The sequence below is a fragment of the Ostrinia furnacalis genome, unplaced genomic scaffold (genome assembly GCF_004193835.3).
Source record: "Ostrinia furnacalis isolate ACB-3 unplaced genomic scaffold, ASM419383v2 OfSCF4694, whole genome shotgun sequence".
Classification (NCBI taxonomy): Eukaryota; Metazoa; Arthropoda; class Insecta; order Lepidoptera; family Crambidae; genus Ostrinia; species Ostrinia furnacalis.
In genome coordinates, this window is record NW_021134933.1 from 832,852 (window position 1) to 854,112 (window position 21,261).

The 21,261-nt window shown below is 34.8% G+C and overlaps 1 protein-coding gene across 1 annotated transcript in view; it reads left to right on the forward strand.

The window, feature by feature from the left end:
- The first annotated feature begins 1,500 nt into the window (after positions 1-1,500).
- swi2 (Protein singed wings 2) overlaps positions 1,501-21,261 on the forward strand; it is a 33,878-nt gene continuing 14,117 nt past the window's right edge. Inside the window, exons 1-3 of the mRNA XM_028314465.1 lie at positions 1,501-1,806; positions 14,424-14,619; positions 18,873-19,032. Of these exons, the coding sequence (XP_028170266.1) occupies positions 1,800-1,806; positions 14,424-14,619; positions 18,873-19,032 (363 nt within the window). The 5' untranslated portion in view covers positions 1,501-1,799. The remainder of the gene's footprint in view (positions 1,807-14,423; positions 14,620-18,872; positions 19,033-21,261) is intronic.

The window sequence follows — 21,261 nt, forward strand, 5'->3', positions numbered from 1 at the left end:
ACACTATAATAGTTTAATTTTGACTAATAGTTTAGATAGTACCATTTTGACTAATATAATAAATAATAATTAGGTTATTGTAAATAAATTGATTAAAGACTAAACATAGTCGTCAACATCTCAAACTTAGTGATTAAAAGTGTAAATAAACAAAATCGCGTTGTTTGGACAGCGATTTAGGACATATTTTTATTTGTCAATATTTAGTTTATGTAGTTCATTAATTCAATAGTTTAGTAAATAAAATTAAGGGGAACGGTTAGACAATGACAAAGTTCTGAATACCTCAGTAAAGAAGTAATTAATTATTAAGGTACACTAATTAAAGAGGAAAGATTGGATTGTATGTTTATTTTTATTTAGAATCCTTCATTATTTCTGATCTCGCCGAGATAGCAACATACTGGTGAATCTTTTACAGTCTCGATATTTTTACAGGATGTTTTACCCATGAATAATAAAAAACATTCACTACGGGACATACTCTGAAATCACAAAAAAACAGTTTATTACAAAAGTTCAATACAGATTGATTANGTTGATCAGAATGTATGTGAAACAGCCGATTTTTTTTGGGACTGAGAAGTTGGTCCCTAGTGAAAGTTCCCTGTAAAAATATCGAGACGGTTACAAAAACATCCAGCAGAACACCCGAGTCTCAAAAGAAGCTTAATTTTGGAAGCCTAGCTTTATCTATCGTTATTTATTTATGACTGGCTGGGTCCGAAGCGCGTCCCTTTAACGATGCCTTAAAATCGAAGAGGCACATGCCTTCGCATAATGCGAAATGCAAATATCTGCAAATGACCTTTCTTCACATAAGTGATAAATTAATTATATAATAAACAATAGTACCTACCTATGCCTAGATATAACGCATCTGGATAGTTCATTTTACGTGTCTATTTATTGGCATTTAACACTAAAGTACCTACTGAAAAATTGTAATATGATGGGATGGCATGGATTACCTGAATCAATTGTGTCTTGATTACAGTAAAATCGTCTATTTAAGTTTAAGTTTCTTAATTATATAATTATCTATCTAAATCTACCACAAAATAATGTGATTTGATACTCCTAGCACTGACACTGTAGACCGCAAACGACAATACAACTGTAAAAATACATACACTCGAAAAACATAACCGTCATTCTGGCGCAGTCGGGTAATAAAATCTAAATGTATATAAACTAAATACATGTCCTTTAATGTCTTTGGTAAAAGAAGATAAGTTCAAACAACATTGAACATCCTCTAGCCGTTCAAAACTAGTGACCAAATGTTTACTTATTATCGTATGGCCAGAAGTGGTGCAAACCATAGTAATCATAAAAGTAACCATTCGTTTAATCTAATGGCAACATGATACAGGTCTAGTTCGGCAGAGATAACGAACCTTATTGGTTTGAGATAAAAGCCATATTGAGATGATATGGGATCGTAAACGTGCGAAACGTTTAGTTCAAGATTTTCAGGTTTTCAGTCGAGCCCGATCCGCCTCAGACACAGCCGCTTTTCCGGCTCCGGGAAAAACAGTCAAGTTTTCCGCGCGGTTTTCAACATTACAAACCCTTTTCATATATCTTTTATATTAATATACATAATTCGTACTTACTCTAGTCCATTTGAAATTATAACCAACTAAGTTCACGGTATTCAATTATCAGAATTCTTAATTATTCAGTGCAAATATTTATATCAGTGAATGTTTATTAGTTTTAATATAAAAATATTTTAAAATCAATACATCTTTACCTACTAATATCAGTCACGAGTTCTAAACTGTAATGAAATCATGAAGGGTGAGTAATAATGTATCTCTCATAATTTTCCGCTTTATTATCATCGCCGAACTTTGAAGAATAAAATAAGAACTTAATATAAAGTTTTAATAAGATGTTTCTATTAACTTCCAAACGGGACACAATGATGGTTACTAATTAAGTTTTAAATTGATTTAGTCGGATCAGTGAACAATTCTTGAAATAAATTTTCCATGTTGTATTTATTTAGTCAGTACGAATTTATGTTAATTTCAAATGAATGGGTTCGCTACTTACGCTTATTTCAAACCGTAAAACGCCTGATGATATTTTTAAGTTAATTCATTGTCTTTGTTTAATGACCACTTTGGGAGTTTCCAATATGCATAATAACGTCGGAGGTTTACACAGATTATACGACTATTGGTGCGGTAGACTATTAGTGCAAAACAAAGTGTGGCTAATCTCCTCTAAAGTATACTCAAACACAATTTACTAGGTAAACTTCCTCTTAATGCAATATATTAGGTACACATAACGTTAACCAAAAATATATCTTAAAACTTTATGGCCATTGCCATTTGTAAATGATTTGATTATTGTCCTCACCGCATATCCCGACTTACTTTTAAGCGAGTCATACCATAGATAAAACAAATTTACTCTGGTCATGCTCAATACTTTATTGCTTCACCACATTAGCATTAGCATCTTACAATTCAAGCAGAACAATGTGAACCCAGTTAGGGCACAGCAACCTTTGGAAGGAGGCAGAACGATAGGCGTTGTTTTACAAAACCACACCTTGTATATGCAGGTGATACCTAATAATTAAAAAAATATTTTAAACCAAATAATGCGAGAAGTGAAAACTTCCTTATTAAATAAAACCATTCATTTCGAATCAAGGGAATGGTCGATAGCATATTTTGTATCTCGGAAGTCGGAAGACACGTTAAGCCTTGTGAAGACACGTTAAGGCTTTTATTTATATCGTCAGTAAGTTCTAACAGTGTGTATGTCAAAAAAATGCATTTTACAGGAGATTGATCGGAAAAAAACACGCGGCGGTCTTTCTTCATCCAATGGCATCAAAATGTTAAAACCTTCAAAAAATTACTTACGCACTGTTAGAACTTCATTGATGACTGCGTCTAGTGAAGGGGCAATTCACATCACATTAATAGTTAGTAATTAGAAGTATTGTATGTTGATTCAGACAATCATTTACAATCCCTTTTAATGTGATATACTTACTCGTATTTTATTTTTATTTTATTTTATATTATTTATTTGGTTCACCAACAGTTAATTACACCAATACAATTGTATAAATCTTAAGAAGAATAGGTACATGTACATGTACACAAAAAAAACAATCATTATGTACACGCTGCTCAGTTTTATTATGCATAATAAAGAATAGGATATTTTTTATCAAAATACTTGGTAAGTACGAAAAAATTCATTTGAAAAGCCCTGCGGGGTGAATAAACGTTTTCAATTTAGGTACCTCTGACAAAAAAATCTACTCTTTTTTTGCCAATGTTTATTTTCAATTATGCTTAGATTGGTTAACTTCTTTGTTTTTTTTTTGTTTTGATACTATACCTACTACAAATAAATAGTGTAATTTATGGGAAGCTACCTAGATTAGATTATATTGTGACTAAGACAAATTCTTAACTAAACTCGTTCGTTATTTTTCAATTAGGGGGATGATTGATCGATTGTATTTTGAGAGTAACGAGTAATAAAATTACTACGCTGGTAGCTATTTTCTAACTTTTTATTTTAAACTAGGTATCCTATCTATTTGACAGTTAAAAATGTAATCGTTCAGGCTTGGCGGGTCCAAGCTTTTATACTAAAAGGTTAGGTTCAATAAAATGAGACAAATCTAACAAGACAAAAAGTTTAAGGGTGAAAAGTCGAGAAGTTATCTTAATATAACTTAGCAAGAATCGGGTATCCATAACAATTAAGATAGTATGACAATACACAAGAATAGAAATTGTTTGTCTTGGCACCGGGTTATGCAGATAAAGAATCCGAAGGCGTTTGCTTAATTTATCTTATGACCATAGGTAGTGATGGCGTGGAGAATAGCCACCCGTTGTTGCCGATGATTGAGGACCTACAAATTATTTAATAATAGGTCATACAAAATTTATTATTGGTAATCGGTACTCATATTTTCAAAGTCGACATATTTCAGAGCGAAATAATTGCAATGTAAAAAAATCAAGTCAATAAGAATCTCTTTAATAAAAAAACTCTTTAGTTACAAGGTAGGGTATTGCTGAAATCTAAAGCTGAAAGTGTCGATGTAGTCAAAGATAGTGCTAATATACCTATCTATACATACTATGTACGTACCTGCCGTGTTTTTTACCCTAAATCTAAGGTCTAATCCTTCGGGGATGACGTCGGCATTTAAGGAACCTCATAAATAACATTGTTGTGTCATATTTTCGACACGATCTAAGAATACTTCAATGACCTTTTACTTATGTAATTTAAGGAAATGTCTTCTAAGCCAAGAAATTAAATTACGTTGAAATCAAATCCGACATTTAAGCCAGAACAATCAAAACTTCCGTGCCCAAATCAGTTTAAGGTTGACTGTGTTATATTTATGCGAGTAGGATGGTGAGCAGGCCGAGATTATAAAGTCCATATTACAAAACAACCTTACCCCAGTGCTGTGGTGTGTATCACTGCATAAGGTTAAAAAAAACGCAATTTTTATTAACGTGTTTGTTATTATTACATCCTGTACCTTTGCCACAACAAAGTGTCACACTTTTAAAATTGCAATAACTTTTTGGCTTGATTTCCTTTTAGGCTGACATCGGTGACCGACGTCAGCGGCGTGCACGATTACACACTAGTTCTATGTAATTATCTGCCGCTGACGACGGCGTTGCAGTGCGCTGCTTCATAGAACATTGTGTTTATTCGTACGCTCGACCGAATAAACACAATGTACTCCCGATTACTTTAAAAAAGTTTAAAACTATAAAACGTTTTCTATTTAAGTCTTTAATTTCTATTGTATTAAAAATTGAAATTTTAAAGATGTTAGTTACAGTTTTGCAAGCCAAACATAAAAATATACTTTCAATATAATTTTTTAATAGAATTTTGACCCCAGCAACACATGCAAACTAAATATCCCCCAGTACCGCATTTCCTATTACAAACGTTTTTTGAAACACAAAGNGAAGACACTTTGCCTTGTGAGGTCGTGAGCTTGTGAGTACTTTTATTTATATCGTCAGTAAGTTCTAACAGTGTGTAAGTCAAAAATATGAATTTTACAGGAGATTGATTAGAAAAAAAACACGCGGTGTTTCTTCATCCAATGGCATCAAAATTTTAAAATGTTAAACCTTCAAAAATTACTTACGCACCGTTAGAACTTCATTGACGACTGCGTCTAGTGAAGGGGCAATTTACATCACATTCATCATCATCATCATCATCATTTCAGCTATAGGACGTCCACTGCTGAACATAGGCCTCCCTCAATGCTTTCCACCTACAAGGTGGTACAGCGTGAGACGTCCACCTACAAGGTGGACCGACGACATCGTAAAGGTAGCAGGGAAGCGCTGGACGCAGACCGCTACCAATCGATCACATCACATTAATAGTTAGTAATTAGAAGTATTTTATGTTGATTCAGACAATCATTTACAATACCTTTTAATTTGATATACTCGTATGTGTGGAGCTTGACTTTATAGCCTAACTCAGACACTAGTACACTAGTCTCTTGCAGTCTAAGCAGCCTAGAATACCTACCTAGCTTATATTGTAACATTTGTAACATAGCTAAAAGATTTCTCAAAAAAACAATCATTGTGTACACGCTGCTCAGTTTTATTATGCATAATAAAGAATAGGATATTTTCATCAAAATACTTGGTAAGTACGAAAAAATTCATTTGAAAAGCCCTGCGGGGTGAATAAACGTTTTCAATTTACCTCTGACAAAAAAAAATCTACTCTTTTTTTGCCAATGTTTATTTTCAATTATGCTTAGATTGGTTAACTGTTTTTTCTGTTTTGATATTATACCTACTACAAATAAATTGTGTAATTTTTGGAAAGCTACCTAGATTAGATTATATTGTGACTAAGACAAATTATTAACTAAACTCGTTCGTTATTGTTCAATTAGGTGGATGATTGATCGATTGTATTTTGAGAGTAACGAACGAGTAATAAAACTACTATGCTGGTAGCTATTTTCTATTTTTTTATTTTAAACTAGGTATCCTATCTATTTGACAGTTAAAAATGTAATCGTTCAAGCTTGGCGGGTCCAAGCTTTTATACTAAAAGGTTAGGTTCAATAAAATGAGACAAATCTAACAAGACAAAAAGTTTAAGGGTGAAAAGGTGAAAAAAAGTTATCTTAAAATAACTTAGCAATAATCGGGTATCCATAACAATTAAGATAGTAGATAGTAGTTGGCGCCGGGTTATGCAGATAAAGAATCCGAAGGCGTTTGCTTATCTTATAACTCAAAGGTAGTGATGGCGTGGAGAATAGCCACCCGTTGTTGCCGATGAATGAGGACCTACAAATTATTTAATATTAGGTCATACAAAATTTATTATTGGTAATCGGTACTCATATTTTCAAAAATTTCAGAGCGAAATAATTGCAATGTAAAAAAATCAAAACAATACTTAACTCTATAGTTACAAGGTAATCTTGAAATTGAATTGAAATCTAAAGCTGATAAGTGTTGATGTAGTCAAAGATAGTACTAATATACCTATCTATACATACTACGTACGTACCCCACCGTGTTCTTTACCCTAAATCTAAGGTCTAATCCTTCGGGGTTGACATCAACAGTTGAGATTTAGTAAGGTAATAGATTCAAATCCGTTCAATTATAATGCTATTGATTTAAGGAACCTCCTATACATTGTTGGGTCATATTTTCGACACGATCTAAGAATACTTCAATGACCTTTTACTTATGTAATTTAAGGAAATGTCTTCTAAGCCAAAAATTAAATTACGTTGAAATCAAATCCGACATTTAAGCCAGAACAATCAAAACTTCCGTGCGCAAATCAGTTTAAGGTTGACTGTGTTATATTTATGCGAGTAGGATGGTAAGCAGGCCAATTTACCCGGGATTATAAAGTCCATATTACAAAACAACCTTTGCCCAGCAGTGGTGTGTATCACTGCATAAGGTTGAAAAAAAACGCAATTTTTATTAACGTGTTTGTTATTATTACATCCTGTACCTTTGCCAAACAAAGTGTCACACTTTTAAAATTGCAACAACTTTTTAAGTACACAAGATATTATGTGCTTGTACTCCCGAATACTTTAAAAAAGTTTAAAACTATAAAACGTTTTATATTTTAAGTCTTTAATTTCTATTGAATTAAAAATTGAAATTTTAAAGATGTAGTTACACTTTTGCAAGCCAAACATAAAAATAGTATACTTTCAATAGAATTTTGACCCCAGCAACACATGCAAACTAAATATATATTGTCCAGTACCGCATTTCCTATTACAAACGTTTTTTGAAACACAAAGGCTTCGTCTATAGATTGAAAACGTGCACTGACTTTTTAAATATTCTTCTACCGCCCTTTGTTTTGCGTATAAATTTTGATTCGCAAAATCATGATAAAAAAAGCTTAGGACAATTTCCGATTGATCGAAAAAACTTGTAAAATCCAAATCTATAAAAGCGAAAGGTCACTGATTGACAAACTCACTCATCATCAATCTCAGAAACTACAAGTGCTAGGAGTCTATTAAACTAGTACTTTAGTAGTAGTATTATACAATTAGTATTTTAGAGGAATCCGCTAGACTAAAATTGTATGTCGTGTCGTGCGCCCACTTCTAACACAATTACCACGAAGGGTTAATAGGATAGGTTAGTAATTTTCATTTACAAATTACAAATGTTATTTTTAATTTAAAAATAACATTATTAGATTTAGGGGGTTACAGAAAACCGAATTATCTTTTAGTTTTATTATCCGTTATACACAATTTCATTACATTAACTATGTTACTATATTACCATGGCTCAATCGTTATGTTTACAAAATCATTTGAATGTTACCTATTAATTGTGCTGTGAGAATGATGCAGTTTTAGTCTTTATTTAATTCGCTCTAATTTCAAATGGGAGGAGCCACACAAAAACATTTAACAGACAAAAAAGGTTAAAAATAGTATGTTTATTCTTGACGATATATGTATTTTGAAATGGTATACATAATGAGTATCAGTTATCGATACATTGTTGAATGTATTGCCAAGGTCGCTCAACGAATATGATTTCCCGTAAATTATATTGTCACGACCTGAGTCGAGAATACACTCGAGTTTCACATACATGTTAACACAATTACGCCTTATATGACAATAGAAACGTAAATATACCAGGTTTATATTTAGAAGTTACTTAGTGCCTAAGTATATGTTTATAAGAAACTAGCAGCCGTCCGCGACTTCGTACGCGTGGATCCCGTTTTACCCCCTTAGCGAGAATTTAGCAAAATCTTACGTTCTAAAAGGAACCCCCATGCAACATTTGAGACTTCTAGCACTTGTAGTTTCTGAGATTCCGTGATGAATAAGTCAGTGACCTTTTGAATAGCTATAGATATTAGACAATAAAAGACCCTATACTCGTAGTATTTTTTAATAAAAGCGAAAAACTTTAACGATAAACTCAGACGATTCTTATGTGGAAAGCCCTTTAAACTAAGATTAAAAGAGACAAAATTAATGTACTGCTCAACTAAGCATTATTGTCCATCTGTTCTGGTTCTGACAGAGTGCATTAAAGCATTCGAAATGCCTTTCTTTAATAAAATTATACAGAAAAAGTTTGATAAAAAGTTTAACAACGAATTCATTTCTTATCAGTGAATTCAAACTTTCATCATCCTGAATTCAGTATCAGTGGTCGTTTTCATGAAAGCCCAATTTTCTTATTGATTTCTTTTTACCCGACTGCGCCAGAAGGAGGTTTATTTCACTCCTTAATGTACCTACAACATTGTATAACAATGTCCCTTTGAGTTCACATGTGATTGCCTTTTACCTTTGATAGGTATGTGTTTTCTACCCGTACCATTTTCGGGGAATTATAACTTCTAAAATAAAGCTCACCTGTAATAATCAGTAAATAAATAATATTGGTCTACCTTTTTCAGATTGCTATATTTCCGATAAACTAAATTCAGCGATGTGGAGTGAACGTGGATGTTTTTGGCTTTAATTTATTATTCATAATATGCTTACCGTTTTAAAACCTCTCCCAAAAGGGCGCTTATCAAATGCTGAAATATTAGACATATACTACATTTCTTAGCCTTAAATTACGAATAGGATTGCTCATGCTACTTTTGCCTCATAAATACCTACCTACTTTATACTACATTAAACAGCGTTATTAGTCCAACGGTGTCGTTCGATCGAGATCCAAGCAAAGTTCGAACCCCACCGCCGCTGAACTATTATGGTAAACCCACTAGTAATCCCAACTAATATTATAAATGCGAAAGTAACTCTGTCTGTCTGTCTGTCTGTCTGTCTGTTACGCTTTCCCGCTTAAACCTCGCAACCGATTTTGATGAAATTTGGCATAGAGATAGTTTGAGTCCCGGGAAAGAACATAGGATAGTTTTTATCCCGGTTTTTGAAACAGGGACGCGCGCGATAAAGTTTTTCTGTGACAGACAAAATTCCACGCGGGCGAAGCCGCGGGCGGAAAGCTAGTACAAGCATAAATCATGAATAACAACAGCCTCAACATTTCCAGACGAGACTCCTCCTCAGTCCAGATGGTCCAGACAACAATATGCACGGGCTATGAGCGTCAGCTCGATGCCCGAACTGGCCAAGAGGTCGAAGACCCTGATGATGATCAACATTTATCGATACAACCGTAACACATTCTCTTTGTTACAGTCCCCGCTCAAGTCATACTGTTCCTCAGTGCAGTTTCAACAGTAACACCAGGCAACTGGCACCGGCGGAACACCACGGGCTCACTCAACAAACACTGCAGCCTGGTAGACCACTCGTTAAGCACCCAGTGTGTGCAGACACAGTACCGGCTGCTCTGCAGAGGCGGCTTGACCAGAGAGTGGACGAGGCAGGTCAAGTGAGTAACAGCTCTTGTCTTTTCTTTTATAACGCGGACGAATGTTTGAGGCAAAACGTCGATAGTGGTGTCCTGGCTTACCGAGGGCAACATCAGGTCTTAAGTGGGTAGGCCCTGCACTTCTGGCAGGGATAACCCCACATAGCCCACTAGCTGGCCCACGGCTGGTGGGTATATAAATTCATGTATTTTCCTAAAGATAAAAAAAGTCTATTCTGTTATTACTAGAACACCATTATTGCATTTTCCCATGACGTAGAGCAAAAAAAGCTCTGTGCTATATCTTGTACAACACTACTCAAAAACCTCCTTAGGTTACCTACTTATACGCATTGTATTTATATGTATATCCAGAAAATTACTAATCAACGAATAAAAAACATCCAAACTATAAAAATACTAGGTCCAGCAAAAGTATATCAATTAACCGGTCCGCTTGATTTTACGTCGAATTTGATTCATATATTATTATCGTGTTTTATGGACAGACATATTTCTATTTCATGGACAGACATTTATTAACTTTAGTCCCTGACGATTATACTCCAAATGTTATACATAGTAATTGTCTTACTAACATACAACTGCTTTAAATGTATCTATATATCTTCTGTCTGACATTAATAATAGGTTCCGTCCTAAACACGAACTGAAGCCGATTTTGAATAGGACTGGGCTCTTCATTCATTCGAACATTACGAACAGCAAACAATTAGGGATTTAAACAAGTAACTTTTATGATCTGAATTCTATATCTACCTATTCGTTTAAAGATAAAAGCGAAAAAAAAGTAAGTAAAAGGGAAAAAATCGGAAATCCTTACTTATTGTGAATTGGATTTTCCTTTGTGCTGAATTTTCCGTTGTATTTGAGCAAAGCGACAGAGTAGCGCAGTGAAATCAAAGATTCCGTAGAAGTTGAAATTCGGTTGCCGGTTCAATTTGTGGCCAAATTAACATCCTGTTACGTTACAACTACTCCTAACAAACATTTATTTAGCCTAGATAAAGAGGTTAACGGGGCTATAAGATCTGTGGTCTGTTGTAACACAAGTATTTTTTACTTACCATAGATCACCAGTCTCCACATACAAGTTACATGTATTTATTCTATACCTAATTGTAAGCATATTGTATCTACTTGTTTGTGGTGAGAAATAAATACCATTTTATTATTATTTATTATTAAAAAGTATTTTGTGCTATTTAAAAAAAAACCTTGTATTCTACAATTGCTAATTAATGGCATTTGAGTGAACTTACAAGTCACAACGTCAACACGAGTCACACGAGCTTGCATTTGGCTTCGTGTAAATAAATATTTCCTGGAGATTCTAAGGAGGGTGCCGATAATTATCTTTATTCTAAGAATAATGTTACATTACGGAAGCAATTTGAGAGCATTCTCGTTTAACAATAAGTAAAGACAAACTCGGTCGCGACTCTTTGAATAAACTTCTCCATAGTTACGTTATCAAAGGCGATATGAAATATCGCTGTAATGAATCTTCTACCTACCTGCCTAACTGTGACCTAAATGCATTGACATAGGTAAAAACCCACACCCACATATTCCCAAAAAGAGTGAAATAATAAATATTTTTTGTGATCAGGGCGTCTTTTACCATCCCCGAGTAAATTCCAATCAGTTAACTTCCTGATTACTAATTAGCAAGTAAAATAAGAAGTATTTTAGCGTTAGGTACTCAGAGATGATGAAATTCGATATATTTCTACTCGTGACTTTAAGCAGCGAATAGCATATTGACACTTTACTCGGAAATGGTGAACGAGGCCTTAAGTGTAATATAAAACAATAACAATCTAGAAAATAATACACATCTTTATTTCGTGTGTATTTGAAAAATAAATAAGAAATATCAAAAGGAGTGGATAAATCTCCGATGGCAACAATATTATTATAACCATAATAACTGGATTTCCGTGAGAAAGGGCCCTTACGTGACCACTACACGGAAAGAGTAGGTTCTATTCTAGGGTAGGTTCTATGAATCTATAGTAAAATGTAAACTAACATTTCACGAATTCATAAACTCTATTCTACTCAGCCAAAACCATACGGCAGTAACAAAATTGAACGGCGTCTCAAAATGTGTTTGACCGCGTGCCTTTCAGATCCTATTACTGTAATGGAAAGCGCCCTACAGTGCTACGTGATACTACGAGAAGCGCTACGAACTACGGATAGGTAAATTGGTTTATCATAAGCTTTTTGTAAGCAAAAACAATTTATTTATTTTGCTGCCATTTTTGTGAACGTTTGTAAAATAGTTTCTCCTTACGAAATTGAACATTATGAAAGAAAAGCACAATCACAAAGCCGCCACGACTTCAAACACAGCTCTACCTAAACCACTTGGTAGCGTAAACGCTTATTGAACATGAGTGCCTTACATTAAATTACTTATTACTTAGGCATACGGCTAGGCAACGTAGTCATGCAGGAGGATACAAGGAAGAGGGGCAGCCACAGTAGGTAACACAGAGTCGTTCAGGTGAGTGCCAGGAAGAGGTGCAGCAACCGCAATTAAGGAACGGCTGGGACGAACAAGGATAGGCGCATCAAGCTCGTAAGCCTTGATAGGGTTACATTGGTTGAGGTGGGCCCTTTTCAAGACTTGGAAGCCTGTGGGTAACAAACCATTGGACATGGAGAGGGTCATTAATTATACGTATATTTTCTACTTTGCCGNTCAACCCCTCATTTGATTCCGACCTATTTTTGTTTATTCCATTTTCCAGGAAATTGGTAGCAATTTTTTAATCCCTAAAAAGTCGGTTTCGCTGTATGTAGGTTATTATTCTACATATTGAAACAATAAAATTTGTATTGGCTCGTTGATGTAATTCGAGAAATTTTAGAGAATCGAGTGACCTTTGAGATGGAAAAAATTGACATAAGAAAAAACGAAGAAAAAGAAATATTCTTGCTGGCCAGTGCGCGCAGCCAAGGAGGCCGCCGTTGCGGCCGCAACATGCCCCCCGCGTTGAAGGGAAGGCTAGGTACGTGGCCGAGTCTTCAAATGGAATTCAGGAAAGATGATGCCTCTTGTTATGTTATTCGTCGTCTGGATTGAGAACATATCTTGCAAGCAGCTCGTCGAACGATTCCTTCGGCAGTTTTGACGTCGGCCACTCGACTGATCCCATCGGGTCCTGGGTAGAGTTTCGTGATGCGACCCAGTTTCCATTTGAGTGGCGGGAGATTTTCTTCCTTCAGAAGAACGTGTTTATTTAGGTCCAACGTTGTTTTGTTCGTGGTCCATTTGTGGCGTTGTTGTAGATCTTGCAGGTATTCGTGGTGCCAACGCCGCCAGAAGTGTTGACGGAGGGCCTCAATACGTGCGTAACGGGTCAGTCGGTCCAAATTGTCCTGATGATACGTGTGAGATGGAATCGTTGTGAATGATCGGCCTATGAGGAAATGAATGGTCTCGAGTATAATATTGCTTCGATTTGCGATAGCAAAGTTCTTAGCTCTTCGAATGTCAGATGTGAACGAAACACAATTCGATTCAAGTGATGTGTCGCGAACTTGACAGCGGCAGCGGCTTCGTACAGACCACCGAAGTGGGGCGCGTATGCTGGGGCAAAATGGAACGCGATACCCTCAGTTGCCATAGCGTCAGAGACACTGTCAGTGGTATGTTGCTGCTTAAGGAGTCGTTTTAGCTCCTACGAAGCTAAGACTATTACCCGAGTAGATGATTTTACCCCGGCGCGACATAGAACGTCTTAAGGCCATGAGGAATGACTCCGTGGTAAGATCGGCGACTGCTTCTGAGTGGATAGATATATTCGATTGATCGTGCTAAGTTTTTGCCACGGATTGGTCAATAAAACTTACGTGTTGAAGCTAATAAATGCTGTGGTCGTGAGATGTTTGTGTTGAAATAAAAGCTTCGTGAACGGNGTATGTGTTTTCTACCCGTACCATTTTCGGGGAATTATAACTTCTGAAATAAAGCTCACCTGTAATAATCAGTAAATAAATTAATATTGGTCTACCTTCTTCAGATTGTTATTTATTTCCGATAAACTAAAGTGCGATGTGGAGTGAACGTGGGCGTTGATGTTTTTGGCTTTCATTTATTATTCATAATAGGTATGCTTAGGTACCGTTTTAAAACCTCTCCCAAAAGGTTGCTTTTAAAATGCTGTAAATATTAGACACATACTTCATTTCTTAGCCTTAAAATACTTATAGGATTACTCGTGTTACTTTTACCTTATAAATAAATACCTACTTTATATAAACGGTGTCGTTTGGTTGAAATCCAAGCAACGCTGGTTCGAACCCCACCGCCGGTGGACTATTGTGGTGAACCCACTAGTAAAACAAGCCAAATTATCATAAGTCTCGACATAAGTGCCACCAGTGGTCAAAATTGAATAAAATGTTTTTGATTTTAATTCTTGATTATCGATACAACCGTAACACACATTCTCTTTGTTACAGTCCCCGCTCAAGTCATACTGTTCCTCAGTGCAGTCTCAGTAGTAACACCAGGCAACTGGCACCGGCGGAACACCACGGGCTCACTCAACAAACACTGCAGCCTGGTAGACCACTCGTTAAGCACCCAGTGTGTGCAGACACAGTACCGGCTGCTCTGCAGAGGCGGCTTGACCAGAGAGTGGATGAGGCAGGTCAAGTGAGTAACTCTTGTCTTTTCTGTTATAACGCGGACGAATGTTTAAGGCAAAACGCCGATAGTGGTGTCCCGCGTTCCCAACTCATATTATGGCTTACCGAGGACAACGTCAGGTCTTAAGTGGGTAGGCCCTGTAGAACCCCACATAACCCACTAGCTGCCCCCGCGGCTGGTGGGTATACAAATTCATGTATTTTCCTAACGAAAAAAAAAGTCTTTTCTGTTATTTCTAGAACACCATTATTGCATTTTCCCATGACGTAAAGCAAAAAAGCTCGGTGCTTTATCTTCTATAACAATCCTCAAAAATCTCCTTAGGTTACCTCGCTATAGATATTGTATTAATATATCCAGAAAATAACTAATGAGCGACTAAAAAAACAACCAAACTACAAAAATAGGTACTACAGCATAGGTAAGTAATATCAATTTAACAACTTCTGGTCCGCTTCATTTTACGTCGATTTTGATTCATACATCGTATTTTATGGACAGACATATTTCTATTTCATGGACAGACATTTATTAAATTTAGTCCCTGACGATTATACTCCAAATGTTATTCATAGTCATTGTCTCACTAACATACAAGTGCTTAAAATGTACCTATATATCTTCTGTCTGACATTAATAATAGGTTCCGTCCTAAACACGAACTGTGTGCTTACCATGAGTTTACGTTAGGTGTGCTCGCTAGCGACTACGTAAAAAAATGACATTAATTGTATGACATATGGTGCAGCGCCCCTAGCGGCTACTTTCAAGAAACAAAATCTTCATAGAGATTTTTGACGTACTCGCTAGCGAGCACACCGAACGTAAACTCATGGTAGGTACACTGAAGCCGATTTTGAATAGGACTGGAGCTCTTCATTCATTCGAACATTACGAATAGCAAACAATTAGGGATTTAAACAAGTAACTTTTATGATCTGAATTCTGTATACCTATTCGTTTAAAGATAAAAGTAAAAAAGAAAGTAAGTAAAAGGGAAAAAATCGGAAATCCTTATTTATTGTGAATTGGATTTTCCTTTGTGCTGAATTTTCCGTTGTATTTGAGCAAAGCCACAGAGTAGCGCAGTGAAATCAAAGATTCCGTAGAAGTTGAAATCCGGTTGCCGGTTCAATTTGTGGCCAAATTAACATCCTGTTACGTTACAACTACTCCTAACAAACATTTATTTAACCTAGCTGAAGAGGTTAACGGGGCTATAAGGTCTGTGGTCTGTTGTAACACAAGTATTTTTTACTTACCATAGATCACCAGTCTCCACAAACAAGTTACATGTATTTATTCTATACCTAATTGTAAGCATATTGTATGTAATTGTTTGTGGTGAGAAATAAATAGCATTTTATTATTATTTATTATTAAAAAGTATATTGTGCTTATTAAAAAACTTTGTATTCTACAATTGCTAATTAATTGCATTTGGCTTCGTGTAAATACCTACATGAGCGTTTCATTTGTAATTTTATTGTTAAACAAAAATATTTCCTGGAGGTTCTAAGAAGGGTGCCGATAATTATCTTTATTCTAAGAATAATGTTACATTACGGAAGCAATTTGAGAGCATTCTCGTTTAACAATAAGTAAAGACAAACTCGGTTGCGACTCTTTGATTAAACTTCTCCATAGTTACGTTATCTAAGGCGACATGAAATATCGCTGTAATGAATCTTCTACCTACCTGCCTAACTGTGACCTAAATGCATTGACATAGGTAAAAACCCACACCCACATATTCCCAAAAAGAGTGAAATAATAAATATTTGTTGTGATCAGGGCGTCTTTTACCATCCCCGAGTAAATTCCAATCAGTTAACTTCCTGATTACTAATTAGCAAGTAAAATAAGAAGTATTTTAGCGTTAGGTACTCAGAGATGGTGAAATTCGATATATTGCTACTCGTGACTTTAAGCAGCGAATAGTATATTGACACTTTACTCGGAGATGGTGAACGAGGCCCTAAGTGTAATAAAACAATAACAATTAAAAAAAACACCTTTATTTCGTTTGTATATTGAACAATAAATAAGAATTAACAAAAGGAGTGGATAAATCTCGGAAATTATTATGACCATAACTGGATTTCCGTGAGAAAGAGCCCTTACACGACCACTACACGGAAAGAATAGGTTCTATTCTAGGGCAGGTTCTATGAATCTATAGTAAAATGTAAACTAACATTTCACGAATACATAAACTCTATTCTACTCAGCCAAAACCATACGGCAGTAATAAAATTGAACGGCGTCTCAAAATGTGTTTGACCGCGTGCCTTTCAGATCCTATTACTGTAATGGAAAAGCGCCCTACAGTGCTACGTGATACTACGAGAAGCGCTACGAACTACGGATAGGTAAATTGGTTTACCATAAGCTTTTCGTTGGAAGCAAAAACAATTTATTTTGCTGCCATTTTTGTGACCGTTTCCCCGTTTGTAAACTAGTGTCTGCGTACGAAATTGAACATTTATGAACTAGGAAAAGCACAATCATAAAGCCGCCACAACTTCAAACACAGCTCTACCTAAAACCACTTGGTAGCGTAAACGCTTATTGAACATGAGTGCCTTACATTAAATTCTCAAATTATAAATCTTCCAAAAAATTTTTGTCACATATTGTTGTTCAATAAAGACCATACAACATTGTTTTAATGAAAATTAGCTCAAATTGAAAAAAAATATCCTACTGTACTCTCTAACTCTACTACAATGTAGCAATATGACAAGATATTTAATCACATTTTGAAAAATTTGTATTTTTCCCGGAATACTATAATGTAACTTAACAATATAATAATGTACCAAAAAGCATCTCAATAAAGTCAAGAGAACCGGAGATACCATTCAAGAATTCTTAAGAGTCCTCGCTTCGCATTTTCCAACTTACTTTACTTCACTATATACAGGGTGGAATTTTGTAATGCCATCTGAAGGGAAAGTACGTAAAATTTTTACTCAAAGAAAACATTCCTTTATTTTTGAAAACAAAGTGAACTGCATTCATAGATTTCCGAAAACTCACCATCATACCATACCATTTTTTGTAACTAATTTTAAATTTCATGGTTTTCCTTTCATTTGCTTTATCAAGTTTTTGAGAGAGGTTTCATCCTCATAATAACCCTAGCCATCGATGCAATAAAAATACAGAGTGTAATTTTTAACAGATTTTGGTCGGTCTGATTCCCGGTGTAGCAAGAAAATTTTCGGAAATCTTTGAATACAGTTTTCTTTCTTTAAAAATATAAAGGAATGTTTTCTTTGAGTAAAGTTTTCTATCTAAAATATCACGAGCACTTTCCTTCCAGGTGGCATTACAAAATTCCACCCTGTATATTACTGAAGAATTCTGAAATTCACGTAGTTTACAATCTAGATACTCGGAATTCTTTTAATCTAAAATATTCCACGATTGCTGGAACTGAAGATAATCAAATTGGATTACAATCAGTCTTTTTCATTAAGTATTTAATTTAGATCTTGATGTCGAACTTAAATATTAACTCCCATTATTATAAAAAAATAGCACTTGATGGACCTGTTTATTATTTAATCAACATGAAGCAATAATATTATTATTAAGGTAATCAGAATTACTTGTTTCATTAGATTTATAAAGAAATGCATTTATTTATTTTTAGGAATACGTTACAAAACTCATACAGTTTGATATTCTTATAAGATATACATTATACGCTCTTACATCAATACACAAAAATGCCTGAATCCTGAGCTCTAAGGATCTATCTTCAAAGACACCGCTTTATTATTTGTCAACAATACTCTGCTAAAGGTAGTAAAATCTAATGTTTATTTCGTATAATCATCTCCTTTTGATAAAGAGTGTTTGTAAAAGATAATTACTGCAAGAATTTAACCAGTTTGTGATAAGAAAAGCCTTAGCTATAGACTTTAGGCTAAATATTAGGCGCCAGAAGTATATTCTGTTCTTTGTGTAGTACATTTCTGTGAAGGCCAAGAGCAATACGAAGCATCTTTAAATGGAAGAAATAAAGATATTGATGATATTTACGCCCGTATTTACAAACATTACTATGAGGTCTCACAGTGCGCGTGGACGCACAGGGTCACACACGAGCCAATCACAGAGCTCTACTCAACGCTGTGCGTTCGACTGCTTCACTTAATCAAGCTTCGTTTATGAAAACGGGTGTTAATTTCTTTTTTCTTTCCTCTTAAGTCACTTTCCGTTTCTCAAGTTCTCTGTTTTGTTCACAGACATGACATATCACATCTCAGGGTGCTGGACTGTCCAGGCCCCTGCGTCAATATAACCAGAATACAGCAACAGTTCCCAGAGCTAAGGATTCTGGAACTCATCAACTGCACTTCCCTGTATACCTTTAAGGGACACTTCGGGACTCTTAGTAAAATTAAGGTATGTTTGTTTGTTTGTTTGTAAATTAGGATAGAAGTAACATAGCGTATTGCTTCATTGTATGGCTTGAGTTTTATAAGAGTAAGCCACAATTAAATGTACTGCTAGTAGTACAAGCTGTACTTCAGATAGGTACTACACCTACGAGAATATTTTCACTAAATAAAGCATTTCCCAGTTGTTGGAGAGAACATTCATTTCGTGTCGTTGAACTGCAAATTTTTGCTTATTTATTTGATTACTATTTTTAAACATTTACCAATTTATTTCATTCTGATACCATCAACATAGTTTATACCGCTTTAAAGTAACTGTCATAAAATATTGGCAGTTGTTTAATTAAATTAATAAATACAATAAGGTTATGCTCTTTTGTTTAGAATTGTCTTTTTGTTTCTTCACTTTCTATAACAATAAAATGTGCACAAAATGTTTATGATATACACGTATCCTTGCCGCATCCTTGCCATATTCACATAGATAAAAGTAGCGAACAATACCTATTATTTTAAATAAACAAGAGACTCCTATAAAAAAGCACACTAAGTTATTAGTTTTGGTTTTGCAGTTCAAATTGGAATAAGCCCATTTTGTCTCGCACGTTCAACCTAGTGGGCGTCAGCTTTTACAAAACTGTCAAAAAGAATTTGAAAAACAATAGATTTCAATAGAATTTAAAAAAATACAATAAAAAGTAAAAAGAGTCTCCGTCGCCGTCGCCAACAAGTGATGTGCATGTGATAGGTACGTTAATTAGCGATGTTTATAATAAATTGTCAATAAAATAAAATACTCAAGATTAAGAAACAAAATTATAGGGCATTCTTTTTTACTGATTTGTGTTCAGTGTCCTTACCTTACCTCTGTAAATGTGGGAAGAATGCAAAGCAATACCGTATATATTTCGTGTACGAATAGAATTCGATTGGTTCATAAATACGTCTCGTTCATAAATACGCTACATCGATCACAAGTCGAAGCTCTTATCGTTTCTATCGAATTCAATGGAACCATTGATCTAGAAAGACAAACTAAATTAGAAGTAAACTATATTGTTTCCTTTAACATCTAAGCAATTCTCAACAATATGTTATTACTAGCTTTTGCCCGCGGCTTCACCCACGTGAGATTTAGTTTGTCATAGATCGTCATAAATATGTTATTCTGGGTTATAAACAACAATACTGTAAAGTTTCATCAAAATCAGTAGTGTTTGCAACAAACATGTTAACATTCAGACATCCAGACATCCATACAAACTTCCGCATTTATAATAAGTATTAGTAAGATTAGTAAATGTACTGGTGAAATTGTGAACTCCGTCAGTTTATAATAAAATGCAAGTGATTGTAACTAACAGTCTCTACGTCAGATTTATAATCTGACAAAATTCACAATTTTAAGGTGATAGGTATTATACACATAGTGAAATACCGCAAATTTTAAAGCAAAAAAGTAACATGTAGGTATCTATTACCTACCTATATTGTATTGTATAAAATAAAAAATTAAAACTCAATTTCAAACGTAATCAAAAATTTTTGGACTATGTCCATTACTTTGGCTTGTTTTTCGGATATAAAGCATCAACTTTTCCATAACCATGCAGAATTGTTAATAATAATAATTATGTAATCATGAAATGCTCATTTAGTAAGTAAATACCTCGTACCCATAGAGCTCGTACCTATGTAGAGTACAGAAATAAACAATAGCTTTACGTCTGAGTAAATTAGTGCTAGTTTATTTGTTACAAACTTTCGTTTTCAGCAAATATTATGTTTCATGAAATTTTATACGATCGCTCTAAAATTACACGGCATACCTGTAGCGAGACTAATTTAGCCGAGTCCAAATGAATTCGACCTTTGGACTCATGTAACATTTACAAGTTGCCTTAGGCCAAAATGTCTTAAGGTGACTACTCTCTAGAGCATACGCTATTTGTATTTCTTACCTTTTCACAAACCAAACATTAAAGACGATCCTCGATAAAGGTAGGTTTATTACTCGCTTGAATATTGAAGGTTACGTTTTTTTTTCTTATATTATCGAGTACTACATGAGTATGACTAAAACATTAGGTAAAGATTCTTGCTCTACCGAATATTTTGACTTTTCGACATGACTCACTTACGACGGCGTTGAGCTTTCGTCGCAACGTACAATTTATATTTCAACAATCAAGGAGTCCCACTAAAAAATTCTATATTTAAAGTTCTTCTTCTT